At 28.5% G+C, this 18084-nt stretch overlaps 3 protein-coding genes across 6 annotated transcripts; 1 reads left to right on the forward strand and 2 right to left on the reverse strand.

Moving 5' to 3' along the window:
• Nucleotides 1–8245: 8245 nt before the first annotated feature.
• Nucleotides 8246–10813, reverse strand: LOC107638197 (heavy metal-associated isoprenylated plant protein 21-like). Of its 2 annotated transcripts, none has more exons than XM_016341365.3 (3): nucleotides 10715–10813; nucleotides 10520–10595; nucleotides 8246–8771 (listed from the first exon to the last, which is right to left on the reverse strand). In XM_016341365.3, exons 1-3 carry the CDS (start codon nucleotides 10784–10786, stop codon nucleotides 8476–8478), a joined length of 444 nt encoding a protein of 147 aa, XP_016196851.1. In that variant the 5' UTR covers nucleotides 10787–10813; the 3' UTR covers nucleotides 8246–8475. The 2 variants fall into 2 exon arrangements, with proteins under 2 accessions (XP_016196851.1, XP_016196852.1); XM_016341366.3 differs by having other exon boundaries at nucleotides 10520–10591; nucleotides 10715–10802.
• A 2586-nt stretch (nucleotides 10814–13399) lies between these two features.
• Nucleotides 13400–15099, reverse strand: LOC107638198 (mitochondrial import inner membrane translocase subunit Tim9-like). The gene is made up of 2 exons (XM_016341367.3): nucleotides 14957–15099; nucleotides 13400–13716 (listed from the first exon to the last, which is right to left on the reverse strand). The coding sequence occupies exons 1-2, from the start codon at nucleotides 15049–15051 to the stop codon at nucleotides 13524–13526; spliced, it is 288 nt and encodes a 95-aa protein (XP_016196853.1). The 5' UTR covers nucleotides 15052–15099; the 3' UTR covers nucleotides 13400–13523.
• A 129-nt stretch (nucleotides 15100–15228) lies between these two features.
• LOC107635684 (carboxypeptidase) lies at nucleotides 15229–17321 on the forward strand. 3 transcript variants are annotated; one of them, XM_016339230.3, is made up of 3 exons: nucleotides 15229–15529; nucleotides 16152–16317; nucleotides 16717–17321. In XM_016339230.3, the coding sequence occupies exons 1-2, from the start codon at nucleotides 15229–15231 to the stop codon at nucleotides 16304–16306; spliced, it is 456 nt and encodes a 151-aa protein (XP_016194716.2). In that variant the 3' UTR covers nucleotides 16307–16317; nucleotides 16717–17321. The 3 variants fall into 3 exon arrangements, with proteins under 3 accessions (XP_016194716.2, XP_016194717.2, XP_088341306.1); XM_016339231.3 differs by having other exon boundaries at nucleotides 16776–17321; XM_088485180.1 differs by having other exon boundaries at nucleotides 16152–17321.
• The last annotated feature ends 763 nt before the right edge of the window (nucleotides 17322–18084 follow it).

Consider the following 18084-nt stretch of genomic DNA (forward strand, 5'->3'; position numbering starts at 1 on the left):
TAACGATTTAAAAAAAAATCATATTATTCCAAAATAATTTTATTAGAAATTAAAAGGTCTCTTTTTTTAGATAAAGACCACTTTATCCTAAATAAAATGAATATAGGAATTCAATATATATTTTTTTTATTGATGAAAATTTTTGCAAATATAATCTAATTATTATTATAAAGTAGGGTCTATCATGTTCTTAATCCTGCAATCTCATATGAAGTTTTTATCAAGCAAAACACTATATTCATAAACAAGTCAATGTGTTAGGTTTGAAAGTTAGAAATGTTTTTATGAGATTTTTGTCTCAATAGAGTATACACAGGCTTACACACACGTGAGGATCAAGTTTGATTCCAATTACTTTAGTTTTTGTGAAACTCATGTTTTAACTTTATGCAGTGAAAACTTTTTTGCAGAAACAATAATATATTTCAATTTTAAATCGATTATTATCAAATTAATCGAGGACGTACATCACCATGAATATGAGTACTTTAATTGATAATTAATACTAATAGCATACTTTTTAAATAGAAGAAAAAAAAATTAGAGACCCGCTATACATACAAGTCTTTTTGGTTTACAAGTCTTACAAGTTAACACAAGTCCAATAAAACACACGCATTACACTTTCACATTGAAGAGTAAATAAATGCACGTTATTCAACTACTTCCTGTTTCCAAAGCGCACTACTCACCATGCATTATGAACAACTCTTCTTCTTCTTCCTCCATGAAAACGATTTTTTTGCCAAATTTAAAGATAATGGAACTTCAGAAATACACCAAAACGATTACAGCAATACACCCAAACGATTACAGAAATACACCCAAAGGATTACAAAAATACACCCAAACGGTTATAGGAATTCACCCAAACGATTATAGAAATACACCCAAAGGATTACAGAAATACACCAAAAGGATTACAAAATTACACCCAATGATTTAAGAAATACACCCAAAATTCGTTGAAGTACACCTTATGTGCATAATTCAGAACTCTTTCACTTTCTCCTCCTCATCTTCTGCTGCTTCTTCTTCTTCAAAAACGATTTCAGAGCTTAATGTCAAAAAACAATGGAAATCAAGAATAATGAAGAAAGAAAACAGAGAGAAAAGCACGTAAATAAAGAAAAAGAAGAAGAAGAAGAGGAACACAAGGAAGAAGAACGTGCAGCAAGAAGAAGAAAAATGAGAAAGAGAAGGCAAGAAACGAAAGAAAAGAAGAAGAAGAAGAGGAAGAGGAAGAGGAAGAGGAAGAAGAACGATTCAAAGCGCGTTTTGAGCGTTAGTTTTAATTGGACTTGTAAGGCTTACAAGCCTTAATCGCTTGTATGCGAAGAATTTCTGAAAAAATTATTACATGAAATTTAAAGATGATGACATATATAACACGTACACTTAAGGCAAATCAGCTTTTAGCAAATCTATTATGCAAGACCAAGGGAGGTACTGAGTTTAATTAATTTGGTAATTTAAGTAACGAAAATATATGGTAATCAAAACAAATTAATAAAAAACAGTAAGAATTTATTTTATTTATTATTCATTAATTGTTACAATAATAAATAAATTTTAACTGTTTTTTTTTTTTGGAAAAGTATATAGAACCAAGAGGTTACTAGCAAAAAACTAAACAAAACCACATTAATTTATATTAATAATTAATTTAAAATTTTTTAAATTCAAAATTTAAAAAATTTAAAATTGATTAAGTAAACCTAATTAAAATCTATAAAAACATTCCTCTTCTCTCTCACATTAACCTACCCACCTCCAACAATCACACACACAAATCTCTCTCTTTCACCGCCTCTCTCTCACCGGCCCTCTCCGCCTCTCGAAATTTTGCACGCATAAACAACTAACAAAGCATGCAAATAACGCAATTCGAATTAGAGTTTATCTTACAACGCAGACATAGTAGTGATTGTCATCAACACGTTCACGTTCGGCATCTTTCGAACGCACTCTCTGATCACAGGAATCGCCGCCATTCCTTCTCCTAATGACACAGCGTGAAACCACCCCAGAGGTCCCGGTCGCCGTGGTAGGAAAGGGCGACCGAGTCGCTCTAGCCACCGGCAACGGTGGTCGAGGCCTCGGAAACGCGCCACCTCAAGTGGAGCCGAATCAGCGGCGAGAGAGCGTAGGTTAAGGTTATATATACGTTGTACAGCAGCAAAACCTTATTCGTTGAATACGCCATTGCTTCTTCTTCAGCTTCAGCTACTACTACTATAGACTGGAGCGAAGTATTCGGTGGGCGAGGGTGTATGATAGAGGCCCAAGGAAGAAGTACATTAATTGGGCATAGAGATGTATGTTACACACTTGATCTTAGCCAAAAGGAGTCCTTGAACAATTACAGAAATATAAAAAAACATTCATTTAATATAAAAAAAAATCCTAATACTTAACAAAAGAAACATCCAGTTATATTTTAGCAAAAATAATTAAATATCTATAAAACTTAAAAAAAATATATGAAATTCTTAAAGAAATAGAGACATTCACATTTGCAATACAAAAAAATTCGAAAAATATATAAAAGAACATCCATTTATTATGAAAAGAAACATTCTGATATTTAGCAGAAGAAACATCCATATATATTAACTCGTAAAAATTTTGGATTCAACCAGAAGTATTTAGCTGATTTTTGGCTAATACTTTTTTTATTCCCTAGCATTACTCTTTTTTTTTTTTGTCTTCTTAGCATTATTTAGTAACAGAAATGTTTGGTAATATATAAGGACGTTGAGCTGGAAAATTGTGTCGAGGATAATAATAACAACTAATAAGAATACCTTTTTTAATATCATAACATCTGACTCTGGCGCAACCTAGCGCAATAGTTCCACCCCAAACAATTTGAACATAAGGAACGCAAGTATAATTCTTCTTATCAGTACAAGAGTTGGATTTGTAATTATATTTATTTTTCGTTTTCAACCAACGAGCCACAGCATCTGCTCCAGTAATAGGTCGCGAATTTTGTATAGAAATTCGGCCATATACCTTACTCCAACCAGTTGGGTTTAGTTTACAGCTTTCAGCGCGATCATTCACGAATGCACGAGCAAGATCTTCCATTTTGTTGTTCCACTCCAATGGATGGACTCCAACACTTGCACGTGCATCGTTGTGAACTTTAAGATAGTCTTCTGGATAGTTTTGTGCCATTAAAAGCAATGGAACTACACTTATAAACTTTATTACCACTATCCAAATTTTCATTTTTGTAATTTTTGATGATTGCAAAAATTGAAGGTAAGTATTGAATATGGATATATATATATATATATATATATATATATAACATAGTTGCAACTAGCTAGATAGATGTACTTAAAATATATATTTAGATAAAATGTCTTTTTATAATATGTTAGGAGTATAATAAATAAAAATTTTTAATTTATTTAGTTTATTATAAATATAAAAGATTTATCTTTTTAATAAATTTAAGGGAAATATTTTTTTATAATATTATTAAAACTTATTTTTAAGACAGATGTTTAATAATTTCGTATCTTTGAAGTATTAGAGAATTGTGGAGATAACAACAAATGAAAGTAATTATAATATTGGTAATATTAGAAAAATAAAAATAAAAATAAAAATTTATTTAAAAAAAAATAAATTTTGACTATTTTTATTAATTTTTTTTTATTAAATATTTTTGTTATAATATAATCTTAAATATTAGACCAATATAACTAATGATAAGACAAGAGCCAATTATAAAAATAAAAACCACTGATAACTCTTGGCGGCACTCTTTCGTAATAATGTGGTGAGGCATTTAATTTGCCCCTTCAATTTGACATTGTTTTAATAAGGTTTAATTATTTAGTTAGTTTTTATAGTTTTATCAAATTTTTAATTAAATTTTTATATTTTTATTGAATCTTTATATTATTTTTATTTTGTAATTATATTATTTTCATATCAAAGACGTTAAAATAAATAGAATATTTCTTTTAAAATATATGTAGTAAAAAATTTAATTAAAATTTTAATTATAAATACTTTTAATTTATAAAAAAATATTTACTTAATTCTAATATTTTTTATACAAAAAAACTTAATTATAAAATTAAAATTAATATATAAATTAATTAAAAAAATAATATAAAAACTTAATTATAAATTTAGTAAAATTATATGAACCAATAGAATAGTTAAATCTTTTAATAAAGAACAAAGCTTTGGCTGTGTTATTTCATAATAATAGCGAGGTACTTAGTTTGAATAATAAATTAAAAAATATAATAATAAGTTTTAAAAGAGCCGAGGATCTTGTTCTTATTTGAATAACAAAGAGCGTTTCTAAAGGAGATTGCTTAGAGTTGGATTATTATTATGTTGTCATGGCTGTCCTATGATAAAACAACACATAGCAAATATAACTTTTTATTTATTTGTAATAGAAGGGTAAAATATATCAGAATCAAAGAAGAGAAGGAACTGTCACTTCTTAAAAAAGTGCGCGTCTTTAATAAATATAATAAATTAATTTGCAGCGGTTGGAACATTTAAATCGTTGTTATCTTGATCAATTTACATAGCAGAAGCAAAACCGCGATTAGAATTGTCGCTATTTCGTCAATTTGCAGCAGTTTCGGCAAATGGCCGCCAATTTTCAGACGCTATTTTCCGCATTTGTTGTAGTATAATTTTAAGATTGATGAAATATTTAGTAATTAATTCATTAATTTATTTAAGTAAATGTTGTTAGAGGTTTGAATTACGTTTTGTGTTTGCAATAATCTATTAACTGATGACAAATTCTTAAATAGAATTCAAATCACAATAGATTATTTTTTTATTTACAGAATTAAGAGATACTGTAAAAAAAACATAAGATTGATTTTTTAATTTTAAATTTCTGTAAGATTATCCATTGGAGTAAAATTTAGTGCCTAGTTGTGATATATGTGATGCTTATTAGGGGTTGATGCACATAAATAAAGTTTATTCGGGCTTAAGTTTAAAATTTCAAAAATTTATCTCTTGATACAATGTGAATTAATCGATAATATTAGAGAAATAAATAAAAATCACAATTTGTTTTATTTGATATTTATTATAATAATTAATAAATATCAAATAAAATAAATTTTAACTATTTTTTATTAATTTATTTTGATTAAATATTTTTGGTAAATTAGTATAAAATAAAATTTAAGTTTCTATAAAAGTTGTACAAGAATGAAATAGAATAATATCTAGATTTTTATTTAGAGTACACGACTCTTGAAAAAAATCGCCGTTAACCGTTTGTCCGCGCCCCATTTTTTTATGGTTAATTAACAGCCATGAAATGTTTTGCGACGATTCAAAATTGCTACAAAACGGCTCCAAAAACCGTCGTAAAATGTCAGAATTTTTGTAGTATATATATATATATATATATATATATATATATACTAATATACAGCTCTCTTAAAAGTTCAGCATAATCGCTCCTTTATTAGCAGAAACTTCTTTAACAAAAATACTTTCATCTAAATAAAGCTAAAAGGGTGCACCTCTTTATCATCAATTTCTCATATCTTTTGGCATTACGTATCAATAAACAAAGTATTCATGCCTACCCTTCATTCTTTTCCTTACAATGAACTATATATTGAACATACTAAATGTATACAAAAAAATTATGCTAAATGTATACAAAAAACTAACTATAAAATCAAATATTTGTATAAAATATATATTAAAATATTAATACATATAAAAAATGAATTAAATTATACATATATTTATACACAAAAATATATATAAGAGTTGATATATTTGTACACATAGTATTTTTTATATCTAATTCTCTCTATAATACTAATTAAGCGGAAATAATAATAATAATAATATTGGGGATCATAATTATGGTTGTGGACTGCAATTTAATATTAAAAAAATTATATATGGTCAAAAGGGACAGTGATTAACTGGGAATAAATGTTTATGTTTATGGTCATGCTCAGCGGTCTTGGTTGATTGTGCTTTAATTTATATTATATATAAGGGATGTAATATAAAGTTTTGGAATATATTTTGCTTACTACCAAAACAAATAAAGCAATAAAAAAAAGGGTTCTTTTGCTTTGTCTTTTGTAATATTGGCTGGTCCTCATCAACTAAATTGTCTGATCAGATAAGATTACAATTATCACATTTGATTCAAATACAGTATTATTTAATTTATTATTAATAATTTTTTTTATTATATTGGAGCCACATGGATGCTGCATTACTCTAATTAATTCAAAATCACTTAATTAATTTTGAATGACATGAATTACAATCTTTATATAAACATGGAGTGTTGGAGAAAATAACTTTATAATAATTTGCACCTACATACCCTTTTTCATCATAAGTAGTACATTATCGTTGACATGTTAAGTTTTAATTTTTTTTTTCTAAAACAAAATAAGTTCAATCATTGAGAGGTATCTATTTTAAATAGCTTATTACACAAGCAAAACTTTTACACACTTTTGCAACCTTTAGATCATATCATAAACATTTCACATGCAACCTATTTTAGTCATTAAGCTGAGGTGTTCTGCAAGCCTCTCTAATCAATATATATTTTAAATAAAGATATATAGTTTAAATCGATCAGAAAAGATACGGAATTATATGAAAAAAAGATAAATACGTCTCTGAGAGAAAATTAGATGTCTCGCCTTTTAAAAAATAAAAAATATTTTTATATTTTTAATTAGTCAAAAATTTATTTGTCTTCAAAATAAAAAATTAAGGACTTATTTATATTATATAGGCATATAGCTGAATTTTTGTTAAGAAGAAAAAAGAAAAGGTGTATTTTTGCATAGCTTATAACTAATTAATCTTGAGGTAAAAACACTAATAATTATATTAATGCCTTTGGGTACATAATGAATTAACAACGAATGAAAAAAGATTAAAATAATAAGGATACTTAATTAGATTAATTAATATAAGTGTGTGTTGGACACATGAATAGATAGAAGGGTAAGTGGTGGTTTTGCATTGTGTTATTCGAGTTGTCTTGTGTGGTAGGCAGCAAGAATCAAATTCCCCCAAGAACAAACTTTCACAAATGATGTCTTCTAATTTACTATTATGCTTTACTACTTTTTAAATAAAGTTTCATTGCCACATTCTCCTCCAGCGTTTTTCATTTTCCTGGAAGGTTCAATACATAATTCATGACCGTATCACGAATCTTCAAGAAAGATTATATATATATATATATATATATATATATATATATATATATATATATATATATTAGTTTTTCAAATTTTAAAATATATAAAATAGTCTCAATATTTAATTCTGTTAGATAATACAGTTAACCAATTAGTTATTCACGATGACTATTAATATATAATGTTAACTTTATGCATAACTGTTCTTAACAAGACATAAAGGAAAGAGACAAAACAATATACTAAAAACAAGACATAAAAGAGAGAGACAAAAAATTGTGTTATTATATTTTGTTTGGTAATAAACAAAAATAAATTATAAAAATCTAATTTATTCTAATTTTTTTCATTAAAAAATTTTGCGACGAAAAATATAATAATAAAAATATAATTATGAAAAGTTAACAAGAATAATGAAAGAAAAAATAAAAAATAAGTTGTGTTACTTGTTAGTGTCTCCGTGTTCTTCCTATCAGGATGGACACAAAATATATTAATTTAGTGTCTCTATCCATGTCTCATCTGTCAAATACGATTTTGTGTCTCTGTGTCACTGTCTTAGTAAACAAACACAATTTTGTCCATGTATGTGATATAGACAAATCAATCTTAAAAATAAAGTGTAAATCAATTTTAATGACCATGTGTGTGAGTTAATATTCTATATCAACAGTTATCATTAATGATAAAAAAAATCAAATTATAAAAAAATTGCATTGTCTAACAGAAATAAATATTAACATTTTTTTTATGTATTTCAAAATTTAAAAGACTAAAGTATCCGATATTAAAATTTTTGATAATTATTTTTGTTTTTTATTTATTACAATGTTATTTGAAATTTTAGGGAAATCACTTAAATTCTAGTGGTGATGATATATACATTAGTTTGAAGAGCAAGTTTTACTTTAATTTGCTCCCAAAAAAGAAAAAATAAAAAAGAAATAGATTCTTTCTCTAATAATAGAAAGCCTTATCAAAAAGAGAAAAAAAAAAGACTTATTTATTTGAAACTCACTAAAATTATTATAAGCCGAAACTACCAAAATCCCATACGTGATAAAAAAAAAAAAGGTACATCCTCTGTATATATAATTGGGTGAAAATTCAGGTGCAGTCGACTTCACGTGAAGTTGATAGGTGAGAACCGTTAGATGAAAATTTAGTCAAATTGGTCAAATCATTTAACGGCTCTCAACTATCAACTTCACCTGAGTTTCCACCATATAATTGACTCTTTTTTCCACCAAATAAAGTTGTTGTGTTATTGTTACATGATGGAGCATGAATTAACGTTGTCTTCATTGAAGAAGTTCAAGAGTTGATCTGGAGTGTCTTGTGAAGAAGTAGGAAAAGTTTGAGAGGTTCGGACACAATTGGGAGGTGCCCTTTTATCATACACACCCGAAGCATGCGGATATGTGACTACATGTTGTGGAACATATGGCCAAAATTCTGCTCTTTTTTTACCCGTTTCTTTTACCCTCTTCAACACCTTGTTTGCATCCACATAACCATTCACGCTTACTTTGCTTTCTTTTCTGTTTATATTCACTGATTTCACTCCTACCAAATATAATCAACAAGTAAGTATACAAATTAAATCATGCTCATGCATAAGTTGGGTTGGTCAAAGAAAATGTAAGTATAAATAGTCTTATTGTAATACATGATAGGACAGAACAATTGTATCGTTTAATTTATCAATAATGCTAGGGAACCAACTCTATATAAGCCAAGAATCAGCCAACTGATAAACCAGAGGCACCGGTAACTTTAACCGGATATTGCTACTGATAGGCACACGGATGTTTCTTTTTTCTTGTAAATTGGATGGTTTTTGATATGATTTCTATGTTTCATGTGTTACGCATTGATAAAACATAATTAATTATATGGAACTAACTAATTAATGATCAAAGCATCTGTTCCGTGATTCTCCTATCACTAACGTATCTTCTCTCATGTTTTGAACGTGGTCAACAATAATTTAAAAAACAAATTAAAACTAATTACAATTAATTATGTTGTTCCATTATTGGCTGATTATTAGTTGGTTCCATATACTTTTCCTTAATTTATTTAGTCAATCTCGTTTAAGAGAGAGAAGATTTTGTGTATGAATTTAATTTTAATACATTAATAATATAAAATATTTTACATAATCATACAATCTTATCTGTTTTTTTTTAATGATTATTTACGTAACTATTATGAAAAAATGTATTTTTACTAATATGTCATTGTATGATTAAAAATACGTGTAAAATAAATTTTTTGTTGTATACGAAAATGCAAGCGGAAATTACTTACGAGTCCTGTTAGGCTCAATATGAGTTAAAAAATGAACATCACCCATACTATTCAAAATAACTATCTGGATACTAGGATAATATACCATGTCATGAAACCACTCATCCCAAAAGTTTAAGCTTATGAAAAAAGGTAATACTAATGATTATATTTCTAATATTGAATCGAACATCCCTAAACCTCTATTGTACATATTGTACAACTATTCTATTGGCTTCCTATACTTCCTTGTTACATTACTTAAAGGTTAACCTAAAGTAAAAGGAAAAGGAAACAATGTACAATGATGTTGTGAACTTGAAGCTAGGGAGTTCTTAACGTAATGGTAACAATTGACTATTATTTATTAGGCATCTCTCCAAATAGGTAGGAGTTTTTTTTTTTTTCCTTTTTTTTTCTCTTTTCTCTAATTAGAGTTTAGAGATAGGTAGATATATCTATTATATTCTTTTCCCTCATGGAAATAAATTTTTTTCTTTTACAACCAAAACACAAATATTTAAATTTATAAATAAATGATATGATGACTACTATCAAGAAGACTAGAAGTAGCTAGGTAGATTCTAAGAGGACAAAGTATATAATATAAAAAAACTTTTAAGTATATCGGTATATCAGTGTTTTAATAAATTTTAACTGTTGATCTTAATTATATATATTATATATATTTTTTATAATTAAGATTAACGGTTAAAAATATTGAAACATCAATGTTTCAGTATAATTGAAAATTTTTCTATAATATAAAGCTTTGGAAAGGAAGATCATAAATAATGTTGTTTGAATTTTTTAAAACGGGAACATAATTTTAGCAGCTCTATATATAGCTCCTATGATCATAATTAGATACTTACTATGTTATGTATTTATTTATTTATTTTCTACAATAATGTGCCAAAATAATAATAAGAAGCTTATTAATTTGCAGCACATTGATTAAGAAAGCTAAGAGAATTGAAATATTAATGGTAGGTGTTATTAGTTGGTGATGGAAATTAAACCTCTCATTGTAGCGACTGCATTTCTAACCTTTCGTTCACATCCATCACAATCCATTTTGACTTTAATCTCAACTGTCTAATAATAAAACAATGCAAATACATACATTAGATTATAGGAATTAATTAGAATGAAAGAACCAAAAAGAAAATTAAACAACGAGAGCATGAATATATTATAAGAAGCTATAACTATACCTGCATTGATTTGAGTTTTCTTTTTGTGGTTGGAACGGTGCAAAAGTAGAAGATGTAATCGAGTGCTCCCATTTGTAATAATTATTTTTCTAGAGAAGACACTCACACAAACATGAGGGCAAGGTGTTTATATAGCTAGGGAACTCAAAAGATTCACATACACAGAGAAAGAGATAAAGATAAATGTACAAAAGCAGTGTCTAGACATAATTTGTTGAGAAAAGAACAAATAGGTCACTGATCTTTTGTCTTGCAGATATTTTTGTTTTTGACCATTAAAAAATACTTTTAAATTCCTAACCTTCACAAAACTTGGACAGATCAGTCTCTCCGTCCAAATGCCTCCGTCAGGGACTGATCTGTCCAAATGCCTCCGACAGGAACTGATCCGTCCAAGTTTTGTGAAGGTCAGGAACTTAAAAGTATTTTTCAATAGTCAGGGATGAAAATGTCCGTGGAGCAAAAGGTTAGGGACTTATTTGTCATTTTCTCAAATTTTTTTTTTCAAATTTAGGAGTGAGACACGAATTCGCGATTTCTAGGTGAGTATAGAAAGATTATGCCATTTGAGTTATAATTCGTTGGCCTAAAAATTAAAATTAACATTATATATTATTACAAAAGAAAATAATCAAAGAAAAAATTATAAGATATAACACTGTTTTAAAATTAGAATTATTTTTTACGGTATTTTTTAATTTAGTAGATTAAGAACTAATTCTCAGCAAATTCGAACGATATTTAAAAATATGTCGTTTTTTAATATTTACTCAGGTTTTGGTTTAAAACTAGATTAATGTTATGTATGTATGTATGTGTGCATGCTATATATTAACAAGGGAATTAAATATTTGAGATACATAAATATAAAATTATAAAAAAATTGATCATATGATGCATGTATGTGTATCTCAATCTTTTTGTAACGCCTGTATATGCTTTTGCTTTAATTTCCAACTATTAATTAATACAATACAATACACATGATTCCGTCTACTAGGTCTAGTTGCGTTATTATATATATTAGAATGAGTGGCCAAATATATCCCTTGGATTTTCCTTTTTCTTAATTGAAAGAAAACTTTAAAATTTTAGAATTTGGAATTAATTAGCTAGTTGCTGAGCTGGTTTAGTGAATCATTATTATACTAGAGCAAGGTTGAAGTGATACATATATATACGATTATACTAGAGCCAATGGGAGAGGAGAATAATTGACCCAACTTATGTTCTCCAAAAGTGTAAAGTGGCATTATATCTTTTGTAGGCTTAAAAAGACAAAGAAAAAGGAATTAAAAGAACATTATGATTTATGCAACTCCATGTTACTTTACAGATACAGAACCACCGCCCAAAGGATCAATCTTTGTTTTGTTGACTAATTTGCTTGGCTTCAATGCAACTTCTTGTGGCCGTCAAGCTCTATATGCCATATATCGGAAGGGATATAGATATATCTATATTCATTCTTTCCAACACTTGCATAAGTACATGTATATATGTATTTAGAAAAAACTAATATTTTAATAATTAAAATTATTAGGCACTATTAATTTTAATTAATTTAATATTTATTAAAGATTTGATTATTTTAACAAAATTAAATAAAATATTCGTTGAGATTATTCATTTAGCTAATTTTATCCGACTAATTTAATTTTTTATGGATATTAAATTAGTTTATATATTTTATTGTTAAAATTACGTAAATCTTTTATTAGATTTGTTACACATCCAAATTTTATTGCCATCCAAGTTTAAAAAACATTACCGGTCTCATTAAATTTTAGAAACTACTCTCATTAAAAGAGCGTATACACGTGCCCAAAATCTTAAAAAACATTACCGGTCTCTTTGCGCTTTAATATGAAAAATCGTTCCGTTCATATCTCCTACTCAAAACTGCAACAAAAGAATTTGAAATCTCTCTCAAAATCTCTCAAATTTTCTGCAAAAACTATTGCAGAATCTGGTGATGTATTTGAAATCATCAACAAAAAACACAAAAAAAGAACAATAAAGACTCCGCAAGGTACTAACAAAACTACTTATTCTTAATGTTCAGTTTTTTCTTTTGCATATCGAAATTCAATTTTTTCTTGTTTTTCTCTATAATTAGGGCATCTAATAAAACTGTGTTGTTAGTTTATTGGTTCTGATAAATAATTTTGCTTCATTTCTTAATTTAATTGAAGTTCATTTTGATCCAAAAATAAATTAGATGTATTTTTGTTGATAATTGAATCTTTTTTACTGCTTGTTGAAATCAGAAATAATTTAGATTTCAAAAACAGACTTATTGATATCATATTATACTCTTTCAAGCTTAAATAATTTCATAATACCAAACTTCTTACTTTTCCCTACTAAAATGTAAATACAAAAATAAATGCTTCAGAAAATGATTATCTTTCAAATTGAAAAACAAAATAAAAAAAGAAAAAGAACATGGACTTGAACAACTTTAGAAGCTAGAAAAGCATCTATTGAGGGCCTTCTTCAACAACGGCATGCCACTTTGTTCTTGGAATCTGCTATATTTAGACAATCCTCGACAAAGAAACATTTAAACCAAAACTGATTTCAAGAAAAAGAAAATAAAATAAAAAAGAACAGGTAAAGATGATGGGCACATTGAATATGAACATCATGACAAAACCAATAGTATCACATTTTCTTTTACTCAATCTAAAGAAATTTCACTTGTCATGAATAATTTCTGGTTAAGAACCACTAAAGTGGACATACACTATACAAAAATTGTTCCATGTTACAAAAATGAAAAAATTAATTGTCCAGAAGACAGAGGCTATTGAGAGACACCAGTATTTGCACCTTGGTCAAGATCTGAAAATCTGGAACCAACTTGCATGGAAAGCCTCATGAATTTTTCGGCACACCTGAGAACACACGTTTCCTCGTTTTTGGTTAGGGATTTTCGATAGAATGTATCGACACAATCCTTGAAACATCGCTCCACTAATGAATTATACATCCTTAGACTGCAATTTTAATGAACAGAAAACAAATTAACAAATTCCACCTTATGCTACAAGTAAACAATTTCTACACCAAATGCACCTAACCAGAACTTCTACATTCACATCCCTTCAACTTTAAACTCTATATAAAATTATAAATAGCTGCATTGCTTTAATATATGCACAAAATAGTGTTAGTTTAATATGTAATTTCGCCAGAAACTTGCACTTAAGAAGTAAGATTACAAAGCTATTTCATTTTTGCTTCAGTCTTAACAGTTAACACACACAGTTCTAAAGTATCCAAATGAATAAGACCAAGAAAAGGATATTTCAAAAAGAATAAAAATAATGAGAAATTCTGCACATAATGGGGAACTAGAACAAAGCAAATTTTTTTCATTCCAGCACTATAAGCATTTTTATACATGGGAGTACATCAAATGGTGATAGCTTCAGACTTGACCTGAAAGATGCTAGTTACATCTATTGGACCAGTCGGAAATACAAGCTTTCTTGCACCCAAAGGGACAGGACATGAACTCCATTTTCCCATGGCATCCGACAACTAGTCGAGAAAGAAAGGGAAGAAGGCCTAAGCGAGCGAGACGAAAAAGAATTAAGGATCTAATCCCTTAGTTTAGTGGCATTGTTTAACAATCATCCTCTAACATGAGAAGGCCACATTTTTAGCCGCATCAACTGCAATAGAAACTACTTATTTAAAACCATACAATAAGGATCTAATCCCTTAGTTTAGTGGCACATACAGAGAAGAGTCATTGAATTAGTATATCTCCCCATGAAAACAACAATTACATCTTATATTACATGCTTAAACATCTAAAGAAACAATTTACTCAATTCAGCTCTCATATTAAAAAAAAAAAAAAAAAAAAAACCCCAATATTAAGTTGCCATGCTACCTTATCCTAAATAATAATTTAACAATTTCATATATGAGAAACATGGGAAGTTCAATCAAGGCTCCATAAGTTCATTGACAATAAATCCACCTAAAAAAATTAATAATTTTTTTTCTTTTTTAAGATATAGCTTCCAAGTTCAGATCCCAATCTAGCATTCAATCCTTGGGGCAATTACTAATTACTCTTCCAAATTCCAATGTAGAAATCTCACAAACAAATACAACTAAAAAGTGAATAATAAAACAAAAACGAACTAAAGCTCCGAATCCATGATTTCCATGGATAAACAAACAAAGCAACATTAATAACAAATAAATAAATAAAAATTATACCTGTCTCGAATTTGTAGCTGGTCTACCATGGTGGACATTCGTTGCTTATCCTCTTCAGGAAGATCAGACATGCCACTGAAAATGTTCTTATCCATCTCCAATTTACACGAACAAGAATGAAAAACGGTTAACGAGGTTTTCAATTTTTTAGCGCGCAGGTTAAACCCTAAAACTTGCACGCTAGACGAGGCTAGTTTTTTTTACTGATTTGGGCCTGGTTGTTTTGTCATTTTGGGCCCAACTTTGGGCCTGGACCACTTAGAAGAAATGTAATGAGGAAAAAAATGAGTAGCAGTGTAATTCATTATCTGTCCATTTCTTCTTCCATGGCTGTTTCCTTGTTCTCTCAGCTGCATCTGCATCCACTGCTTCATGGTAACAACAAAATCTCTTTGTCTCTGCAATCCCAACAAAGGTTTCATTCACCATCCAAGGCTATTAGTATTATTCAGTGTTGCTCGAGTTCTTCCAACCACAGCATCAAGCTCAGAACTTGCAAGAACTGCAAATCTCAATTCGACCCTTCACTCAATCACCCTCTTGCTTGTCGCTTTCACACTGCCCATTTTGGTGGTAACTCTCTTTTCAATTTCTCTGTTTCATCTCCTATTAAAAGTTTCTGGCTTTTCCGTTATCTTTTATTCCCCCAATTGGAGATCAAATTTGCTTGCTTGAATGCTGATATTGAATAGTATATGAAATGAGGGTAGTGAATTGTGAATTTTGATCGGTTACAATCTTGAATATATATAAAGTATGTATAGAAAAGTTCCAAAATTTATGTGGAACTTTGTGAATTATATATGTGTACTGAAGAGAACTAAATGATACTTCATATTATAATTTTATGTCAATTGAAACTTGGAAAGCATCATTGAATTTATCAGCATTTCATTTGGAGCATGCAAACTTTCTAGGCTTTTCTTATTGACAGAATGGTCTCTTGTTAGCTGGTTTCTATTTTAGCATAACTTATACAAATATGTTTCGAAATTAATCTACACAAAATATCAAATTTAGGGGAACATTTACAATTTGAAGGTTAATGAAGTATTGGAGGATCTGTCATGAAAAGTATTAAGACCTTAAAGCTAATTAAGACCTTGGCATATTTAAGCATTGTGCTTATTTTCTTTCTTTCCTATGAATCTTATCTAACTATTTGGGATATCTGTCTTGTCTTTCTGTTCCACAGGAGAAACTAAGAGGAAGTTTGAGAGTGTTTATGAAGGGGGCACCATGAACACTCCTGATTCCGGCAAAGTTTTTCAGTATTGGCATTGCTGCGGATCCGAAGATCCCTTCCATCCTGGCTGCACTTCTGCACCTCACTCCTCCTATGATGACTGATGTTCATCAATGTCTCTTCTTCAACTCTTCAATTAAAATTCTTTTAGCTAATATACACTTATCATGACTCAATGCTAGAAAGGATCCAGGGACCAATATGGTGTCTGGAGCTGGATCTTGGGGACTAGTATAGTAAATTTTGAATCTGAAAGACTAAAATGGTGAAAGTCATAAATCTCAGATACCACTACGGGGATTTAGTCTACTCATCTTGTGTACAAAAGTTATTGATTCCTTGTGTAACATAATCTAAAAAAATGCGATTATTTTTGTGTGCACAATGAATCTGTTATTAGTCAAGATATTGATGTAGTTAGTAATCTGTTATTGGAATGTTAAACTGATTCATATGTTAATGCTATCTGATGCTAATCAATACGTTTTCAATGTTATGTAACACTCGATTTCAGTTCGCACCGGAAACCACTTATAAATAGCTATAACAACCATCATCACAATTTCCTTGTAGAAAAGAGTTGATTTAGAGATCCCAACTCGACTTCTTATCAATGGAGGCAGCCAAGCTTTCATGGAATCCGATCTTCTCCAAGAGCCTAATACGTTGGCGGTGCATGCCACGACGCAAGGTTGTTGGGATGAGCTACTCTGGTGGCGATTATCAGGACTACTATCTAGGGAGGTTAGTGGATGAGAGCATGATTGTACTGTATTCACAACGACAAAGATGTATTTGAAGCATTTGGGTTATTGGAATGTTATATGTTGAGCCTAAGACCAAGTGTTGCATTAGGGATGCTCATATTTGTTGCTTTGAGTGTGCTGATATCTTTTGGTGTAAGATTGTTTCATGCCATGGAGATTCATATATATCTTGCTTTGGCTTAACTAAGATGAGAGAAAATAATAGAATATTTAGCTAGGTAGAAGAAACTAATGATTATTAGTTGAAATGAAGAAAAAGACATATCTAGTTTGAAATGAAAAAACAAAACTACCATATGTAGATTCAATTGCTTCCTTTTTGTGTTATATACCAATATTACTATTAGAATTATAAGAGTAAATTATCATTTTTGTCCCTAACGTTTGGGGTAAGTCCTAAAGTTGTCCCTAACGTTTCAATCGTCTTATTTAAGTTCCTAATGTTTCAAAATTGACTCAATGTTGTTCTGCCGTTAGGGATCCGTTAACAGAATTGACGGCGGGACGAAATTGAGACGATTTTGAAACGTTAGGAACTTAAATAGGACGAAAACGTTAGGGACAAAAACAATACATAAAAATAAATTTTAATTTAATTTTATCTTTCAATAATATTAATTTTTTACTGTACATAGTATTCAATTATTTTTTAATTACATCTAAATAAATTACACTTAATCACATTATTTTCATTTTAAATAAATTTATTTTTTTATAATTTTAAAAAAGTTTGATACATTAGAGACAAAAGGTATAATTTATATTTTATTGTATATATATATATATATATATATATATATATATATTATTTTTTTCTTTTCTGCAAGTTTATGTACTAGTCATTCTACAAATATTTCATGATAACTAAAAATCTTTAAGAGTAAAATTATAAAAAAAATTAATTTATTTAAAATAAAAGTAATATGATTAAGTGTAATTTACTTAGATGTGATTAAAAAATAATTGAATACTATGTATAGTAAAAAATTGATATTATTGAAGGATAAAATTAAAATTTATTTCTATGTATCATTTTTGTCCCCAACGTTTTCGTACTATTTAAGTCCCTAACGTTTCAAAATCGTCTCAATTTTGTCCCGCCGTCAATTTTGTTA

This window comes from Arachis ipaensis, chromosome B4 (genome assembly GCF_059453495.1).
Source record: "Arachis ipaensis isolate K30076 ecotype BB chromosome B4, ASM5945349v1, whole genome shotgun sequence".
Taxonomy (NCBI): domain Eukaryota; kingdom Viridiplantae; phylum Streptophyta; class Magnoliopsida; order Fabales; family Fabaceae; genus Arachis; species Arachis ipaensis.